General features: G+C 39.0%; 1 protein-coding gene across 1 annotated transcript; it reads right to left on the bottom strand.

Moving 5' to 3' along the window:
- Positions 1–1,466: 1,466 nt before the first annotated feature.
- LOC114052002 (zona pellucida sperm-binding protein 2-like) lies at positions 1,467–14,969 on the bottom strand. Its single transcript, XM_027874410.1, has 17 exons — positions 14,926–14,969; positions 14,516–14,604; positions 13,645–13,739; positions 12,184–12,336; positions 10,163–10,207; positions 9,810–9,974; positions 9,055–9,151; positions 8,789–8,970; positions 7,169–7,292; positions 6,463–6,650; positions 6,282–6,373; positions 6,045–6,169; positions 5,064–5,253; positions 3,888–4,023; positions 3,701–3,797; positions 2,021–2,101; positions 1,467–1,631 (listed from the first exon to the last, which is right to left on the bottom strand). Exons 1-17 carry the CDS (start codon positions 14,967–14,969, stop codon positions 1,489–1,491), a joined length of 2,046 nt encoding a protein of 681 aa, XP_027730211.1. The 3' UTR covers positions 1,467–1,488.
- Positions 14,970–15,252: the final 283 nt, after the last annotated feature.

The following is a 15,252-nucleotide window of genomic DNA, read 5'->3' as shown; positions in this document are numbered from 1 at the left end:
TTAAACTTAAGGAAAGAATGAGATGCTCTTGATCAATTTAGTCATCTGACCCAGATAAACAAGGGTCTTACCTAGTGAGGAACTGGTGGATATGATTGTTTAGACCTGGTCAGTGATAGTTGAAGGATTATGAAAAAATGGCAGTATTTAAGGAAAACACTATATACAATAGAAATTCATGGATTCATATATAATACTGTTATTCTTTGGTTATTAACATTTGTTGATTAAGTTGATATACTTTAAAAAAAAAAGTACTAAGACGACAAGTATCTTGATTTTCAAAAAAGTGAAAATTATGGAACATCCATTGTATAGGTCAATAAGTCTTTGGTTCCCAGAAAAATTCTAGAACATATATTATCAAAGGTATGGTTAATGAACATCCTGAAAGAAGAATCAAGTCACAGAGCAAACATAGTTTTGTCACCAACAGGTCATGTTAGCCTAACTCCTTTCCTTTTTTAACAGAGTTTAGTCTAGTAGATCAGAGGAAAGTGGTAGAAATATTTGACAGAAGTATCTAACAAAATTCCCTCATGTTATCCTTATGAAAAATAGAGATGAAGACTTAAAAAAATGACTACATTTAAAGAAGAGTTATTCATGTCTTAGCTTGGAATAGAGTCTGTAGAAGAATGCCTCAGTGGTCTCCTTTTGTGCTTAATATCTTTTATCAGACTCAAATATGGGATAGTTAGCAAGCAAAGCAAGCAGCAGGTGGCAAAAAACAAAAAAAAAAAGAGGCAGCTGACAAATTGGATAAGAGTAAAGATTCAAAGATACCAATAGGCTAGAATACTAGGCTTCCTCTTAGAAAAAGTTGTGGAAACTTACCATTAAGAAAATTTGTCATTAGGGAAATGGCTTACACTTGTATTTTTTTTTTTTAAACTTCACAGGTCCAAGATAGACTGTGTAGAAAAAATGATTTGAATATTTTAGTGGATTTTAAGGACCTTGATATGCTGAAGAACATGCAGAGGAAGGTTACTCCTCACACTAACAAGTTCAGTTAATGTCCATGCTATAATAAACTCTATTAGCAACCCCATAATGACAAGAGGAAGGGGTTAGATATCACAAAGTTGTGTTGCTGTTTTTTGGGGTTTTTTTTTAAGTCACAAAACAGTTCTCTTAGGTTTATTACTGTTAGAGACTGTAGATCCAAAGGTCTATTCAAAGTGATAGAGACAGGATATGCTTAAGAGCCCTCTTAGTTTCAGTAAAGAGGGAGTTGGGATTTAACTATAAACTGCAAACATTTCTCTATTTCTATAGTTAAAGTCCTGTAACTCATGCTACTTTTTTCTAGTATAAGTACTAATAAAATAAATGAATTAGTTTTAGAAGGTGGTCTCCAGCATAGATGCAGGGAGCTATAGAAAGAGGACAACGGTTGACTATAACCCTGAATACAATTACCTTCACTCTTAAGAAGCAAAATAAAACTGATGCTTGAATGATTTCATTAAGCAAGCTCATTTATTAACTTGCAGCTCTTTTTCTGCCTGGCATGCATTTAACCAGACAAAGCACCACCACAACAAATATCTCTGCTATTAGGATAGCCCCTACTTGAAGGGCAATACTTGTTCCTTCATACCAAGGCCCTTCAGTGTCCGCGGGTCCTAAAAGGCAAGGCAAAAAGATTCAAGAGTCAGATGTTAGGTAACACCTACATTAAAATTAAGGTAGTCATTCTTCAAAGTTTCCATTATAAAAAAGATCAGTTAGTTTTAATCATTTGATTTTAAGTTAAACTTTTTGTTCGGGCTTGACTATAGTATCATGATATTAAAAGGCCTAATTGTTTGAATCAGTCCTTTTCCATCTAAATTTTCATTTGCTAATAAAGATCTAGTGCTAAAGGATGAAGTCGATTCTTGATCAGATGAGAACTTTTGAAAACAAATATAGTTAATTGGTTTAGGAGTTTGAGACCAAAACAATATTTGGACCTATAGTTAAATAATTCAAATAAATAAAAATAAATTTCTCCAGATGCCTTGTGTCATACCTCTAAATGAGGGGGCCTGATCCAATACCAAGACGACAGGTCCAGGAAGACTTGCTATTGTAGACTTCTCTTCAATGACATCTTTGAGAGAGAAAAAATATGTATGCATATATACATATCCATGTATATTTAGTGTCACCATCTGGTCATCTTGATTAATGGTTAATGCTGGGTTTATGAGAGCAAGTGCTATGAAATGCCTTGTCCTCTGTGTACTGCTGTAGGCATTCTTGTTAGGACTAGTGGAAACATTACTATTTTGATCTTATTTTTTAAATGAATTCTAATTTCTCGTTCTTGATCCTAGTGAAAATTATGACTTCATTTACAAAAGGCAAGATCCACTGATGAACATTGGCCTCTAGGGCAAATTCAGAACAATGGTTCTACAATAAGATGGTATCCTTAAGATTTTTTTTTTTAATTAATTTATGGCTCTAGTCAAGTAACTTACTCTCCAAGGTTTAAGAGGCAATGTTAAGGACTTCTTAGAGTTAGGCAAATAGCTAAATACATATTTAAAGTAGGTAAATACTGCTCTTAAGAGGTACCACAATATGACTAATGTGGAAATATGTTTTACATGATTGCACATATATAACCTATATCAAACTGCTTATTGTCTCAGGGAGAGGGGAAAGAGCAAGGGAGAATTTGAAACTGAGAATTTTGAAAAAAGTTAAAAATTGCTTTTACATGTAATTGGGAATAAAAAAATAAGTTTGTTTTTGTTGTTGTTGTTGTTTTTTTTAAAAAGAGGTGCCAGATATAATGCGTACTACATTCAGTGCTGAGGGTACAAAGATGAGGAAGCCCTGCCCAGTGAGAAATGTAGTCTGGGGTATAGGACAGAGAATGACAAACAGATAAATGACTGGAAAGCGATAAAGGAGAAACCGAAAGAAAATGCTCTAGGAAAGTCTAAGGAAGAGGAAAAGAACCCCACAATTCCTCCCCCTCAGCTGAATCAGGAAGCCTTCATGGAAGATGTGGCACTTGTGCCTTAAAGACAGCAATAGACTTTAGCAAAGATGTGAGAAAGATGACTATTTTATTATATTAACCAGTTTTATACAGGACTCAAAGATCCTTTTTCTGTTCATTCAAAGCCTAACCTTCCAAGGATATTTCTGACCTGGCCTAAAAATTCATCCCACCCAGAGCATCTTATCTAGGTGGAATTCTTAGCATAACCCCATTCCTTGTTCTACTCAGGTAGGACTGGGTGGAAGATAGATCCTTTTGTATAGACTGCTGGAAGTGGAATGATCTGGGTGGAGAGGAGTCTCTTTCTCTAAGAGGGAGATCAGCAAAGTCATGGTTTCTCACGCCCCACCCAGCCCTTCATTAGAATAAGCCTACCTCTCATTATAATATTCATTCTCTCAGTGTTAACCAGAGTCGATTTCCACCTCAGGTAGAGTCCCTTTCCAAAGGTATCTAAACATTCAAGCAGCCTCCATGTGGGGTCTGGTTTTAGAGGGAACCACTGACCTCAATTTATGATCTGCTGTCCTAATTAGCCCAGAAACTCTTGGACTTTTCATTTGTCTCAGCTGGGGACAGCTTATATGAAAGCACAAAGGTGCCAGTTAAAGATTAAGGAACAGAAGTTCTCTTACCTCTTAAGGGCAAAGCTTTTAGAACTTTAAGCCTGTCACAAAGCCTTTAAGTATTTACCTCTTTTCATCCTAGATGACCCAGGACAAGTCACTGAACACAAAGGCGAATCTGGATAGAACTGGTCACAGAGCAAGACACTGCAGTGGAAATAGATCTAAAAGATAAATGAACAGGGGAAAGAAAGGAGGTTAGCCAGTCTAATGGGCCATCTCACAGGAGGGCCAAGGCAACTTAGGTCACTTACCAGGCTAGAGAGAGCTTGGCCACCAGCTACGAAGGCAAAAGTCGTAACTTCAAACCTTTGGTAGTGATTGGGATAGTTCACCGAAGAGCCTACATGATGGAATTTTGTGCGGTAATTGTCCAGTGTGTAATCACAGCTAGGAAGCAAGATACATACGTCATCATTTGACCCCTGTCAAACACAAGGTTCCTGGTGCAGCTTGAACCAAATTAAAGTGTAATTGGGAAATATTAGACAAAATAAGTCAATATAAAATTATACAGATACTACTACATTTTAAAACTAAGTCAGTATGAGGCCTGGGGATCCTTATGCATGGATTAATGGTGCCCGTTTCTATTGCAGTTTGATACCACTGGTTTAGATGTACTCTATCTCAAGGTTTATAAACACAACTTCTAGCTACTCCAAGAGATACATCTCTGGTCTACCAATAAGCATGTATTAAGCACCTATGATGTGCCATGGCACTGTGCTAAGCCTTATGCTCACAAACCCTAGCTTCCTTTGCTGTTTAAGCATTTAAGATATACTGGCTCTGAACATGCTCTTAGATTCAAGGGGAAAACACACTTGAAATAAGAGTCACCAGATTATGCTTGCCCCTATCCCCATCCTGGTTCAGGCCAAGGAACCTCAATAGCTGCTGCCCATCTCAGAAACCATGCCTTGGAGAAATTTCTATCCTGGGGCCCTGCTTTCATAACCACTATGTCAGGGAAGCCTTAGCCAGGCTTTATTTCACTCCCTTCCTTTCCTTGCCACCTCATCCATAGTGCCCCTATCAGCCAACTGATATTTTCCCTTTCCATATCTCCCCCCATTCCCCAGTTCTGGTGCTATGAACCATTATCAAATCAACTGTCATAATTCCCAGATGGATTGCATCAACCTAGTCTCACTATTTCTGTAACTTTCCAGAAAAAGTTCCCTTCTCTTGCCATTATTCTCTTATATGCATTGTCTTCCTCATCAGAATGTAGGCTAGTGCTCAAGACATAACAGCCTAGTAAATGCTGTTTTCAATCATTTCAAGGAGGCAGTCCAACTTCACCCTTCCTATGAACCCAAGTGACTTTGCATTATTCCATAGGTGGCTTGTTAATTTGATCATCAGAATTCTGCCCCCCCCCCCCAAGAACTAATTAGCTTAAAGGTATTTTATATAGGCCTTACCCATCCACAATGATATTCCATCGGGGCAGAGATGTAGGGTCCACCGATGCTGTTGCCCAGCAGTCATCTAAAACTAGTTTGATGTTTGGGTCATTTCTATTTATAACTTGTACTTCCATGTAAATTGGTTGACGCAGGTATTTCACTATTGGGTACTGATCATCCCTATATGGCTGCAGATAGGACTTGTCTAGGAAAGGGAAAACTTCTTATAGGATATTGGAATAGTTTTAAGACCAAAGTAGAAATATGAGGGAGCCACATAATAGAAGAATACCAAATGAGGTTCAGGAAGACCCAAATTCAAATCCTACCTCAACTACTTACTAGCTGTGCTACCCTGGACAAGTCACTTAGATTTAGTTTTCCCATCTATAAAATGGGATAATAGGGGAAAGGGAAGGGAATAAGCATTTATTAAGTGCTTACCATGGTATTAGGCACTGTGTTAAGCTCTTTATAAATGTTCTCATTTGATCCTCACAAGAAGCCTGGGAGGTGGGTGTTTTTATGACCTTCATTTTTTATAGTTGAGGAAACTGATGAAGGTAGGGGTTAAGTGACTTGCCTAGGGCCACACAGCTAGCAAATAAGTGAGGCCCTATTTGAACTCAGGTCTTCCTGACTCCAGGGCCCAGCACTTTATCCATTGACACCAGCTGCCTCTATAATAGCACCCATGATGTGTTTGTTTCAAGAGCCAAACAAATAGATAAATTGCTTTAGAAGTATTGAAGCACTATAAAAATGTTATTAATATTATAATGTACTAATACTGTTAATAATAGAAACCACCAACAATAGCTACTCAAGCATAACCAGGATTGTATAAAATTAAGTCAGCAAGAAGTCACTTTGCCAACAGGGACTGAAATGCACATAGGCTGTGGAAAAGTGACCAACAAAAGGAAATTGGACTTGTCTTGGAGAGTTCAAGTGTCATATAATTATGCTTCTTGGAAGCATTTGTATTACTCTTACCTGGGTAGATCTGAAGGATTAAGGAAAGTGGTCCTGGTTTCACTGAAGGGATTGGAGGAGGAAGACTGCTGATATTTGTTCTGACCATGAGGTCACTGCTGCTGTAATAGCATCTCACTGTCAGACTAAGGGAGGGTCAGGGTGGGACAGGGAAGACATGAAAGTAAGTATTTCTAGTTAACCAATTTGACTTGATACTGACCCGGAGGGACTTAATACTGAGCCAAGAGCTCTTACCTGAATTCACTGTCTCTAGTAATTTTGCTTGGGGAGACGTCTGCCCAAAGAGCATGGATTTCATTTTCATAGATAACTTGGTCTCCTTCAAACTTCAGGACAGTTTAAGGAAGAATTCATTAGTAACTGGTTAACTTGAGGAGGGGCAGGTCTCAACCTCTTAGCCTTCCCCATTACTAACCTTTGCTCTTGTTCCACACCCATTCAGGGGTATGTGAAATCGAACCATCTCCTGAGAGGGATGCTTAAAGTCCGGTCCGCAGGCTGCGTCTCTTACTTGGAGCGTATCCAGGTTCAAGGCTGGCTTCGTTTGATGGCTGTAGACTTCAAAGTCCATAAAGCCATCTGGGGTACAAGTGCTATTTGTAACTATAGTTTATAGAGAGGAAAAATTTGTTTATTGAATTTATAAGCTGCTAACTTGTCACAGCTTAGTTAAGTAAAGGTAGAGCACTAGGCCTCGAGTCAGGAACACCCAAGGTTCAAATCCAGCCTCAGACACTTACTACTGTGTGACCATCTGTCAGCCTCAGTTTCCTCAACAGCAAAGTGGGAATAATAAAAGCATCTACCTTCCAGGGTTGTTGTGAGGATCAAATGAGAATTGTAAAATACTTAACACACTGCCTAACATATAATAGGCATTTTGTAAATGCTTATTCCCTTCACTTCTTCCTGTTTAAGAGAGTTTTACCAGATAAAATGCTGCTTTAAGACTTCTAGTAGTCTGACTACTTTGATAGAAATTTTAACATTCTTCAATTCTGGGCAACTCACTTGAACTATATGTCCACAAAGGCTGCTATGGCCAGAACGGAGAGGAGGGAGGGAAAAACCAAACACAAAAAAACTACAATTACAAAACCAATGTCAAATAATGTCCTTACCTACTGAAATGATAGACTCACAGGTTTCAGGATACATTATCACAGATACCATCTCCCCATAATACTGAAAAGTCAGCTTTACTGAAGGTAAATAAAACTGAACACCTGCACCATTCTCAGATACCTGAAAAGAGAATAATTTAAAGATTAACGGCTTGTCATCAGGGCTAGTATGGGTTACCAGAGGTCATCACTGAAGACCCTCAGGATGTTTATAGATTTGCTTTTAGTGGGTTTTGTTTTGTTTTGTTTTTATATAAAGTCACCAAGTCAAGGGATTGTAGATCATCTCATTAGATCTGGAAGCTTCTTGAGGGCAGGGATTATTTCCCTTAGTAAAATGATGTCTGTGTGATAAATGTTTTAAGCCCTATCCAAGGTCAAATACAAGAGACTAGGAGAAGCTGAGACCATATACAACCTCTTTTTCTTTCCCAAACTACCACACTTTATCCAAGGACATAGAAATACAAGTGTGAGATAGTAGAACAGTTATTAGACTTGGGAGCAAGAAGACCCAACTTTAATTCCTGACTCAAACATTCACTAGCTCGCTATGCTAGTCCGGGCATCTCACTTTACTTCTCTGCCTTCACTTTCCTCATCTAAGAGGAGGGTTGAACTGCATCTTCTCTAACCATTGTCCCAGCTTGGACATTTTGGGAAGATGTGTAAGTGGGTAGTAGTTATCAAAAGCCAGTCATTCTGTTCCAAATGAGGCAAAGCCTGTCTTGGGTCTTTACTCAGACAATAACATTAAAACAACTAGAAGTTACTGGTGTGAGGAGAAATATCCAATGTCACAAGGCTTATTACAGGTCCCTGCATCCCCCAATAGTCTTAACTCAGTAGGAACACAAGATCTTAGATTTAGAGCTAGAAGTGATCTTACAGGTGATTGGGCCCCATTTCCTTCTTTTAAAAATGTGGATACTGAGTACCAGAAAGATTATGCAACTTGTCTAAGGTTACTCAGTAAGTGGCAGAGGTGACATAAGGAGCTCTAGTGCTCTTTGTACTATACCTCTGTAATAAGGACAGATGTCAGTAGTGAACAAATCTCCAAGAAAAAGTTGTTTTAATAGGGAATTTTAGATGGATTTCCATTAAGGGTAGAAAATATAAGGTTTGCTATTTAGGGGGAGGGAAAAGTATATGACCTTAGGTTACCAGGAAAATTCACTTAGAGTGAACAAGTCATTTGCTGAACCAGAGAGCAGTTACTATGTTCCAGTCTTTTATACTACAGGAAATTAGGTGGTCAACACATTAGCTTCCTGGGATCTTAGGATTGTAGGTGACCTTTGGTGTAGATATTTAGTCAAATCTCTTCATTTTAATGAGGGATGTCTGAATTTCTTCAAGTCACCAGAAAGGTAGAATACTTTATTTATTCCTTCTTCCTTTGACAGGAAGCTTTGACTATAAGCCAAGAGTTGTCCCGATTTAAAGAAACTTACTTTAATGTGTTTTTATTTTAATAATTCCCAATTACATTTTTTAAAAATTTTCAATATTTAAAAAGATTTGAGTTCCAAATTCTCTCCCTTCCTCTTTCTTGATAGGGCAAGCAATACATCAATTATATATGTGAAATCATGCAAAACACAAGAAACTTACTTTAGATTTCAAAATTTGTTTGTTGAAATGTAGTCTTGAGCCATTTCTTAACTCTACAGCAATGCCACTGGTCTTTGACGAATTCATGGGAACATTACGATTCTCTATATTTATGGCCGTCAATGCCCCTGGAAACTCTGGTATAATAAGAGTCATGTGGGTTGAATTACAGGTGACTGGACCTGGAAGAGAGATCAGTATTACTTATGTTAATCTTAAGTAGGTCTTCCATCTAAAAACATTTTCTTAACTTCCAGTGGCCTCACCTAATATGCAAACCATTCTGGATGAGAGGGTAAGCCTATTTTCAGGAGGTCCATACATAAGCTTGAGAGCCACAGTATACAGGTGATTGTTTTCTTGCTGTTAAAAAAAAAAAATTTAAATTGACATCCTATTACAGGATCAATAGCAGGATTAATCCACATGCAGATGTGTTGGAATTTGGATTAGACAAAGCTTAACCATTTTGATGTAATGGCTTTCTCTGTCAGTGAGAAACTAAGTACCTAGTACTTTATAAAATTAGAACACTTATTGTATGAATGACTAATCTCTTTAGTCATTTCAGAAATGCCAGCTGAATAGGCATGAAAACTTGCTTGACCACATAAATTTTCTGTTGCTAAAGAAACAGCACCAATAGTAGGCAGAACTTAAAAAGGTATGAAATAGTGATGATTAGTGGTTAATTGGCCTTCACAAAATATGAGCAAGACTATATGCCTTAACAGCATTACATAATGGACAGAGGGTCAACCATTGAGCCAGAAAGACCTAGGTTTAATTTGCTTAGAACAGCAACCTTAAGAGTAAGAGATAAGTTGGTAATCTTCATCCACGTTTGTGGAGGGAGTTTAAATGGCTAGAGTTCTCCATATTAACAGAATCACAGATCCAGGGCCAAAACAAACAAATAAACAAATCCCTGCCACAGAAAGGGAAATTCAAATATTACCTTCTCTTGTGACTAAATCTTTATTACTATTATTATTATTATTTTAAACACACACACACACACCTCATAATGAGAGACTCCAACAGCATTGAAGGACACACGCAAGATGAGCTTACTGCTCTCAATGACAAAACTGTAGCCCTGCTGCATGGCTTCCTGAAGAGTAAGGGTTTGAATTCTGGGGCCATCGCCCACAATGACAGTCCAAGCCACCTGAGGTTCTCCACCCTGAAATCAAAAAGCCTTCTTAGAAGTTTGTGTCTAAATTAAGTCTTATAGGCAAGGTTAAACTCATTAGTTCAAATGTTTCATCCTTAAAGCCCTTTAAAATAAGCTAACGCCCATAAGTAGAGAAACGCAAGCTACCAGGAAATCTTTAGTTTAAAAAAAAAAAAAAAAAGACAAAAAACTCTTACCATAGTTTCATCATCAAAACTGGGTAGGATCTGTGAAAATGAAACCTGAAAGAAAAGAAGAATCATTCTAGCTTCTAAAGAAAAAAAAACTGTACATGATATTTACATAGTTCTTAAAGTTTATAGAGCACTGTATATACATATTAATTTGATCCACACAACAACTCTGTAAGGTAGGAACTAAAAGTTATTGCCACCATTATACAGATGGGGAAACTTTAACTTAGAAAAGTTAAATGATTTGCTCAAACTGTCCTGGCTAGTAAGTATGAAAGGCAGGATTTGACCCCAGTTATTCTTGGAAATATGGTACTTTTTGGGAGGAGGGGGAAAGAGAACATTAGGCTGAGAGAACTAGGAGTCTTTGTTCTGGCTTAGTAACAAGCTAATTGTACTGGAGACAGTTAATGAGTTTCTGTATCTTGGCTTCCTAATCTGTCAAGTTATGTGCCTGGCACATAGTAGACAATAAATGTTTGATGTTCGACTAGGGAATTTAAAATCTTAGAGGTAAAATGTACCTAGCCTCTCATCTTAATGTTCCTAAAGCCTTCAAAGGGTTTGTTAATAGAATTTTTCTCCCCCACCGAGCCAGTCTCTAACCGAGACTGCTCAGAGCTTCACGAAGCAGACCTAGAGAGGGAGTATCAGTAATCAAGTAGTTTAATCAGTTTCAGTGAGGAATGTTCTCATAGTTAAAGTTAAAGCACATGCTTAAATAACAACTGGGGAAGGTGGATTACAAACAATCATTTAGTGGTTTCCCATGAGAAACACACAAGTCTCACAAAACAACAGTTCTGGAGTCAAGTCTTTGGGGGTTGTGACCACCTCCCCTAAAGTACAGAACCAGAGTTCTGTGACAGAACAGGTTCTACAATCTTTGATTTGCTTCACTTAAGGTCCAGCGATTTAGCTTTAATTAATCAGTTTAAGCTGAATTGTGAGCTCAGACTCCCTAGCCAGAGAGGCAGCTCTTGAGAAAACTAAATTAGTATTCATTACACATATCATATTGATTAATATGAAAATTACAAATTCCTTTCTTAGGTTCATCCATGACTATGAAGGAAATGGATACAATTTTAGTTTTAAATCCTAGTTGTGTTTAAGAAATGAGGATTTTTTTAAAAAATGTAATATAATGTATAGAGATAGTAGAGAGAGCAGGAGTAGGGAACCTGCAGCCTTGAAGCTGCATGTGGCCTTCTAGGTCCTCAAGTGCAGCCCTTTAACCCAGTTCCAACTTCACAGAACAAATCCCCTTAATAAAAAGGATTTGTTCTGTAAAACTTGGACTTAGTCAAAAGGCCACACCAAAGACCTAGAAGGCCACAAGTGGCCTTGAGGCTGAAGGTTCCCTACTCCTGTTCTCTACACTGTATCTCTATCTACCCCACCCCTGGGTAGAGAACATACCTACTCCCCTACTTCTACCTTCACCCCACCCCACTTTCACAGTCAGAAAACTAGTAGCCTAGAGGAAGAAGCTACTTGCCCAGGATCATGGCTGATTGGAGTTCCTCTAACAGCCATCACCCTGAGCAACAATAGCTATTATTTACATAAAGTTTAAAGGTTTACTAAACACTCAGCATACATGATCTTATTTGATCCTTACAATAACCCTGGGAAATAGATATTTTCTCCATTTTACAGATGGGGAAAGCAGGCAAGTGTCCCAACCCTTAGTCTATTGTTTTATTAGACTCCACTAAAATCTTCTATTGGGTTTTCAAAATCATGACACCTGGCCTCAACCGTAGGCTCAGATGAGTAGCTACATTCTGGTGCTGAGTAGACATTTCAAGTCAACATCTGTATATAATGTTTGGGTAATCTGTAGAGAGGCACAGTCCCTGTTTTCTAGGAGCTAGTAAGGGTACCTAGTAGGGGTAGCAGGATTCCAAAACAAAACACCCAAGAGGTTGCTTACACTACCACATGTATAAAGAAAACCAAAAGTTGTGGAAGAGGCACTCTGAAAGCAACTAGAAGGAAAGTCAGATTGCCATACTCACAGACATGAAATCCTTGGTACAGTTTGTGGCTGCTAACATTTCACCTAGAACTTCATCAGCTTGAGTGGCAGGACAACTGACCTGGTAGGTTACAGCCTGGTTGCTCAGAGTCTTGTTGGGTAGGAATTTGAGTTTCACTTGATACATACCATGCTGGATACAGACAAAACAAGACACAGTTGGCTCTGCTATAAACTCTTGGATCAAAGAGATTTTGCAGTCTCAGAGGCCTGGAATACACCTATCACTTCCCTCAAAGGAAATTTTTGTTTTGAGCATCAGGAGGAAGTCCTATGAACAATTAAGTCCTTTCAGATGGTCTGCTGAGGTTGTACCTTTTAGTAGAAGGCCTCCTGAGCCACTGAGTTTGCAGTCTGTATTTTTCCCCCTCTAATGAAGTAGCCCAGTATATTTTTGGGTCCTTGATTTAAGTACCCAGAGCTAGACCCGCAGTTCTACCTTTGTTGTATTTGTTATTCAAGCTATGTCCTATGACAAATTTAAGAAATATATCTCACCCTCCAAGCCATGCCTGATACCTTTGATATCTGCTCCCATGTTCTAACCCTATCTCCTAGACTTATTTGCAATTCAAAAATTCTTTTTCTCTGGTGACCTTGAAGACAGGTAACAAGAAATGTTCTTGTGCACTACAACCAACATCACATAGTCTCATTTCCAACTCTTCCCCATTATTCTACTGATTAAGAAGTGTCTAATTTCACTTTAATCAAATTAGTGCTAGTGTCACCAAAGAAGCATCAAGCACATAGGGACAAACTTATGTGACTACTTATGGTTTAGTTTTAGGAACCCTAAAAACCAGGAGGTTGAACTAAATGTCCTCTAAGGGTGCTTCTAGCTTAATCAACCATAGATTGGTATCAGCTCAAACACCAGTGTTATTTACTACCTGTGTCACTTTAAAAAAAAAAAATTCCCTGGGTCTCAGTTTCTTTATCTGTAAAAATGGAATACTTACCCTGCCCACTTAAAGTTGTTAATAACCTGGATCATAGGATTTAGATATCTAGTATAATCACCTTACTTGGCAGACAATGAACTCAAAAAGGGAGTTGAATGACCCACAATCTCAGTAAGTGGAAGAATTAGAACCACTATGCCAAACCTACCACTAGCCAGTTTGTCCTTGGCATGCTATTTACAATTTTTAAAAATGGCTTATAGCATGGATACCTTAGATATATGGTTTCCAAGGCTTCCTCAGTGTTTTGTTAGTGATAAGCGCCAATAAATCAGAGCATTAGCTCTGATTGGCTGGCCAATATCACTGGCCTGCTCACCTATTGTAATGCCTATTGAGATAATAGCTTTTCTCGGCCACCTGTAATGTTTATTCTGACATCTTTTTTCATGGTTCAGTGATTTCCAATTTGCCACAACCAAAATAGCCTCCCCATTCAGAAGTGGCTCGTTTTCCCCCCCAAAACAAACACTTACCACCAGTTCAGCACAACTCTTATACATGGCTCTCAAGATGAGATTTTCTGAGGTCATAACATGATCACAACTCAGGATTTCATTACCAAAGGAATCTAGAGGAACCAGAGATGCAATTAGAAGGCCCAGAGCACCACAGAAGTTTCAGCAAAGTACCTAACTTCCACTCAATATTCAATGTAGGATTTGCCCTACAAAGACTTCCAATCCAATTGTTCTCCTAAGTTGATTAATTTATGCGTAATTTTTTTTTTTAAAAGAGTCAACTAACCCACAAGCAAAGCACATGAAGGCTTGTGGAGCAAATTATCCTTTCCAGGAAAGGCACAAAGGGATATCACCATGGGAACTGGCTCTCCCCTATTCCCAACCTTCCCCAGCTTTATGGAGCCTGTCCTACCCTTCAGAAATTTCAGCTGTTACAAAGTACTGAGATATTTATAATCCAGTGAATGCATTGAAGTTAGGGCTCGTGATTTTCCCATCTTTGTATCCTACCATAAGGTACTGCATGCAGTAGACGCCAAAATAATGTTTGTTAGAAGCTCAATCTTAATGAGCCTGAACCAAGAGCTGTCAGTAACGTGGGTCCAATTAGCCAATCTGCAAGACCTACCAACCACATATGCTTGCCAAGACTTGTTGCCAAGATCTTCAGGAAACTGAATCTTCATTTCATCATCATAGCAAGTGACTGTGCCTAGAAACCAGAAGTGAGTAACATACAGCTGTTTCTTCCCCATCCTCAAATGGGGAGGGGGAATTTCTACCTAGATATGGGAGGAAAGGTGAAGGGGATTACCTTACCCACCCCTAGGCTAATTAGGAGCTTCTCTTCTGACACTGAGAGGAGAAACAGCAGCCAACATACCTGGGAAGCTGGTAGTTGAGAAGTTACCAACCACTGCAGAGGTTACCAGGGCCACAAGGCAGAAGAGCCAGGGAAGGTGTGGGCCAGGGCTGAGGAGAAAAGAGAGAGGCTTTGGCTCAGCCAAAGAACACAAGGGCACCTCCACCCTCTTCACTTAGTGCAGGGGTCCTTACTCGTTTATCTATCACGGAGCCCTTTAGCACTGTGGTGAAGCCTATGAGTTCCTTCCCAGAATGATAATTTTAAATACATAAAATAAAAATACATTAGATTACAAAGGGAAATGGGGATTAATAAAAGCATAGATGTGTCTGAGTTTGATTTTTTTCCCCTCACATCCAAGTTCACAGACCTTATAAAACCCATCCAAAGGCCACAAGTCAAGAATCCATGCATCTGGTGCTACTCACCATGTCCCTTTAGGGTCCCCGGTTAACCTGACTCTCCTCCACATCGTTCACAGCAAACAAACCTCAGAGAGCTCAGCTCATAAACCTGAACTTATGTAGGGGAGGCTGTGCGCATGCAAGGTTTCCTCCTACTCCCCCCCCCAGGTGGTGCCTGGACCTTTGAGTCTCATTGAGAACACCTGGCTCAGGCAGAGAATTGGGACAAGCACAATGAGCACAAGCTGGGGGTGCTCAGAATCCCTCTAGAGAGAAGGGGACAATGTGATCCAAGGCCTTCTCAGCAGGGGAAAGCAGGCCTAGTGCTTCTGTTCCAGGGAAGCAGGGAAT

This window comes from Vombatus ursinus, unplaced genomic scaffold, assembly GCF_900497805.2.
Source record: "Vombatus ursinus unplaced genomic scaffold, bare-nosed wombat genome assembly UNPS02014807.1, whole genome shotgun sequence".
Classification (NCBI taxonomy): Eukaryota; Metazoa; Chordata; class Mammalia; order Diprotodontia; family Vombatidae; genus Vombatus; species Vombatus ursinus.
This window is presented reverse-complemented; position numbering and strand designations above follow the sequence as displayed.

Bases quoted from the DNA above. Each gene is read 5' to 3' on its own strand.
- LOC114052002 (XM_027874410.1), bottom strand. From the start codon at position 14,969: ATGTGGAGGAGAGTCAGGTTAACCGGGGACCCTAAAGGGACATG. The intron at 12,337-13,644 runs GTAAGTGTTTGT...GTCTGTATCCAG, and splicing joins AGAGTTGTGCTGAACTGGTG to CATGGTATGTATCAAGTGAA. The intron at 7,293-8,788 runs GTAAGTTTCTTG...TTCTCTTTTCAG, and splicing joins AACAAATTTTGAAATCTAAA to GTATCTGAGAATGGTGCAGG.